At 33.7% G+C, this 4,219-nt stretch overlaps 1 protein-coding gene across 1 annotated transcript; it reads left to right on the top strand.

The window, feature by feature from the left end:
• Positions 1-453: 453 nt before the first annotated feature.
• LOC139877317 (uncharacterized) lies at positions 454-3,721 on the top strand. Its single transcript, XM_071864729.1, has 4 exons — positions 454-581; positions 2,812-3,005; positions 3,255-3,406; positions 3,484-3,721. Exons 1-4 carry the CDS (start codon positions 533-535, stop codon positions 3,575-3,577), a joined length of 489 nt encoding a protein of 162 aa, XP_071720830.1. The 5' UTR covers positions 454-532; the 3' UTR covers positions 3,578-3,721.
• The last annotated feature ends 498 nt before the right edge of the window (positions 3,722-4,219 follow it).

Below are 4,219 nucleotides of genomic sequence, written 5' to 3'. Positions count from 1 at the left end.
ATGGATGTAATATGATTTGGAAAAGTCACTATTTATCAATAAATGCTATTCAATTATCTAAATTTATGTATTTATGTATCAAGTAATATAATTCCTTAGGTGAGCGAGTTTACTCATGTATGTGGCCTAAATCGATTCCCGTGACAGTTTTCGAAAACTGTTTTCAAAATATGTTGATATTGAGGTTAAAACTTTATATATGTTGATAGTGAGGTTTAAACTTTGAGACTTACTATCAACATATCACTAATTACTATACAGTCATGTAAAAAAGGGTGTAAAAAAGGATTAGACGGTATAATCATTTTTGTATACCATTTTTGTTTGACAATTAAAGTTAAAGTGCATTATGAAATAAACTAATCTTTAGATGCAAAAAACTATTTCCTATTTTCATCTGATAATGAAAGGGTACATATGTCATTTCACACCACCTGGTATAGATATGAGGATAAGTGATACTGTGATACAAGATGAAAGAAATCTACATGTTGTAAGATATTTCTTCGGACAAGAATAGCGCCACTGAAAAATGGAGCTTTCTTTGCAGTCAATCACTCCTGTTGCTTCATTATCTACTGGTAAGATCATTAACACCTTTTCTTTTCTAAATTTCTCAAACCCATTTTTGAATACTGTCTTTTTAATTAATTTGTTCCAATTATAAATCGTTTTCTGTTTGTTGTACTACATAACTTTCTATCAATTAAGAATTCATGTACTTTCTATGAGGGATTATGATGTATGTTTGTCTTCTGTTACTTTATAACATGATTAATTAAACTATAATTGAAGTTTATGTAAAACTGCAAGAACTTTTGGTTGGTTTTTTGGTTGAAAGATACTTATACTTCACCATAATTTGGTTCAGGTATCATGTATAATTACCATTACCATTAAACCTTAAACCCATGTATACACGGCCCATCGAATGTGTGTCAAATGATTAAATTACATAATGAGGATGGGTAAATTGTATTTCAATTTTGAAATTATAATATATTTAAGGTTAGTTAATATTAGGATTAATAAACAGTTGCATTCGATATTAGTGGTAGCAAATGAAAAGGAGATGACAACTCCATATGTGCTTCGTTCGACAATTTGCTTTACAAAAAACGATATAATCAAGTAAGTCAGACTGATCAAGGGGGTATTCAGTAATTTTCAACTTAAATTTGACTCCATCTAGATACTTTCCTTATCCTGACCCTACTTTCTGCGAAGTCCAGGAGCTTAGCCTTTAGGCACCAGTATGATGTAAATTAGTCTTTTTATTTAGATATTATATCAAAGCTTTGCTTTTGACTTTAGGATGTTACATATATAAGTATATAACCAAAGGGCCATTGGCCCAGCGGTATCGAGGTGGCCCTTTCAACCAGGAGGTTGGGGGTTCGAAACCTGCTTAGGACAATTTGTATATATATTTCGTGGTTAATTCGTGTAGTGGTGTGTGTGAGTTTGCCTTCAAAAAAAAAAAAACATATATAAGTATATAACAAGATTAATGAATGTGGATGGTTGTTGAGGAATTGCTTGTGAAATTGGGAACAAAACTGTTAGCTTTTTGATGTTTAATATGATTGGTTTAGTCCTAAATGTCAGATTGACAGAAACACAATACTATTATACTGATTTGGATTTTTCAAAGGTTTAAGGGGGTGACTCTGCAAGGAGGAAATAAAGATTGACAAAATTGGACTTTTTTTTTTTTTTAATTATATTAGAACTAGTATTATGGCCATTGGGCCAAGGCCCAATTTAATTGGCAGGCTCGGAATTATGGCTGTGGTGAAGCCGTCTTTTTTGACCGACAAATGTAAAACGACGTTTAATACATGAAAACGGCAAATGGCCCTTTTGCTGTTATATATATATTAGTAAATAGATAGCCTAGTGATTGGGGTCTTAGGTTCTAACCTCACTAGCACATCTTAGAGTGGCCAGGAAAAAAACGTTAGAAACGGTCACGTGATAACCCGGTTAGACCATGTAAGTCTAAGTGAAAATATTCACCTTCCACCTTCTCCGGATAGCCTTAACATGAAAACTTTACTTTTTTACCCGTTTTGGGTTTCTTTTGTTAACCTAATGATGTAGTTAGCGTGTAGGAAAACGAAAAACAGAAAGAAACAAATTAAAAACTGTATTGCTTCTCAGATGATGAAATTGTATTGCGTACTGATTACTAAATTGAAGAAGTATTGTTTGTATAAAGATCTAAAAGGCCTTACAAAAGTTTAAATTGGGCCTGAAAGGTGCAAAAAAAATAAAAATAAAAGTTTAATGGTGCACTCCTATAAAGTCCAAATATATTAACACTAACTGGACTTGTTTGAGTGGTTTCCTGGGCTACCTCTGGGCCTAAGGCCCATCCACCCCTGATACAGAGACCTCTTTACACCATATTTTTTGAAATTTCATTGAATCCTACCACCGAGGCATTTCCTGAGTGGTATAAGTTCTGGGTTGGATCTGAGTCCTAATTGGCGCAGGTTCAAATTCGAATCCAGGGGGAAGTTTTCTCGTGGATTCTTTTGTGGTGATTAAAGGTGTATGCCCTAAGTCACTTGTTTTAATCCAAAGCACACCAGGTACCCGGTGCGGTGAAGGTGTGTGAAAAGTTTCCTCCTAACGCTTGTGGGTGACTCGAAATAGCCGTTAAAAAAATTTCATTGAATCCTTTAGTCAGGGTACCAATCACCATAAGTCTCAATTATTCTATTAATAATTTAAAAAAAAAATGAGATAAAATTGTCTACTCTTATCAGCCATCATATATTGAATTACTTATTGGGTATGAAACAGCAAGAGAATTGAAGCTTAAAGACTACTGCACGTTTCATAGAAGTTCGTACAATCTATTTCCAACAAAAACAAAGACAGTAGTAGTACCATCTGGATTACCGGAAACAGCTGCTTCGGTGGCAGTGGCCGCTACTGTTGTACGTGCAGCAGCCACCCTTTTGGCTAGGAGAACTAAATCTATAGAGACAGCCAAGGTAAACGTAATTATGTACCTCCTAATTATATTATGTACCTCCTAGTTATCGTTAACTTGCATAATTAAAAGTCCTGCACAATCTAATAACCGTCACTTTTAACATCAATGTGTAACTGCTATGTACAATACTTTTATGCAATTAATAGACAACCCTAAGGACCGCTAGAAAAATCCTTATTATTTTATTATTATTATTTTATTTTTTGGTTAGATTGTTCTGATTGTTTTGGCTTTATTTGAACGACAGGCTGTACCAACAAGAACTTGTGACGATTGCGGTGGTTCAGGGCTATGTCCTGAATGTAAAGGCGAAGGATTTGTACTAAAAAGGATGTCAGATAGTAGTGCTGAAAAAGCCAGATTGAATGCAAAGAATATGGCTACTAGATACACAGCCGGGTACGTATTGAGTTCTTATTTCATTTAAAAGCATGTGTGGTTGTTCGAACTAATTTTGATAAACATGACTATACTAGGCTACCGAAGAAATGGAGCTACTGCTCGAAATGTCTGTCGTCTCGATCTTGTAAATCATGTGATGGTAGTGGAAAGTTAGCTATTAGTCCATGAACCATAAAGAGATTCTTGTGGATAATCCTACTGCAAATTTTTTGGCTTTGTTTTTTCTTTGTAAAGTTTGTAATATTCTTGTTATACCATTCGAAATACGGAGTAATGTCTTTGCTATGATAATGAAATGTTACAATCTAACAATAGTAGATTCACAGTCTAATGACTTTTCCGCATCCAACGCTTTTTCATATGATAATGAAACGCTTTTTCAACGATGATATATGTTCTATATTTAGATTATATCTATTGTATAGTATTTAGATTATATTGTTGCTTAGTTTAGTGTATCTCACATGTATATCAATTCCCAAATTATAAGGTAGTTTGTTAGGCATACCATGTTTAGCCGATTATATTTGATGCATATATGATTTCCGTGAGATATGGAATACACACATAAAATTCAATATCGAGTTAATTATACTAATGATCCCTGTGCTTTAACCAATATTATACCGCTCATCCCTATCTTTTTAAAATTATACCGTTAGTCGCTATGCTTTTAAAAAAGCTCATCATTGGTCCAATTTCTAACTTCTATTAACTTAATCCATTTAAAAGATGACATGTGCTGAGCACATGATGGGCACTTACGTCATTTAACGAATCACTAGCTAGAATATATCCCTTGGTTTCCCA

The sequence above is a fragment of the Rutidosis leptorrhynchoides genome, chromosome 11, assembly GCF_046630445.1.
Source record: "Rutidosis leptorrhynchoides isolate AG116_Rl617_1_P2 chromosome 11, CSIRO_AGI_Rlap_v1, whole genome shotgun sequence".
Taxonomy (NCBI): domain Eukaryota; kingdom Viridiplantae; phylum Streptophyta; class Magnoliopsida; order Asterales; family Asteraceae; genus Rutidosis; species Rutidosis leptorrhynchoides.
This window is presented reverse-complemented; position numbering and strand designations above follow the sequence as displayed.

Coding starts and splice junctions, on each gene's coding strand:
- LOC139877317 (XM_071864729.1), top strand. CDS start 533: ATGGAGCTTTCTTTGCAGTCAATCACTCCTGTTGCTTCATTATCTACT. Junction 582..2,811: donor TGTTGCTTCATTATCTACTG/GTAAGATCATTA, acceptor GGTATGAAACAG/CAAGAGAATTGAAGCTTAAA. Junction 3,407..3,483: donor GCTACTAGATACACAGCCGG/GTACGTATTGAG, acceptor TGACTATACTAG/GCTACCGAAGAAATGGAGCT.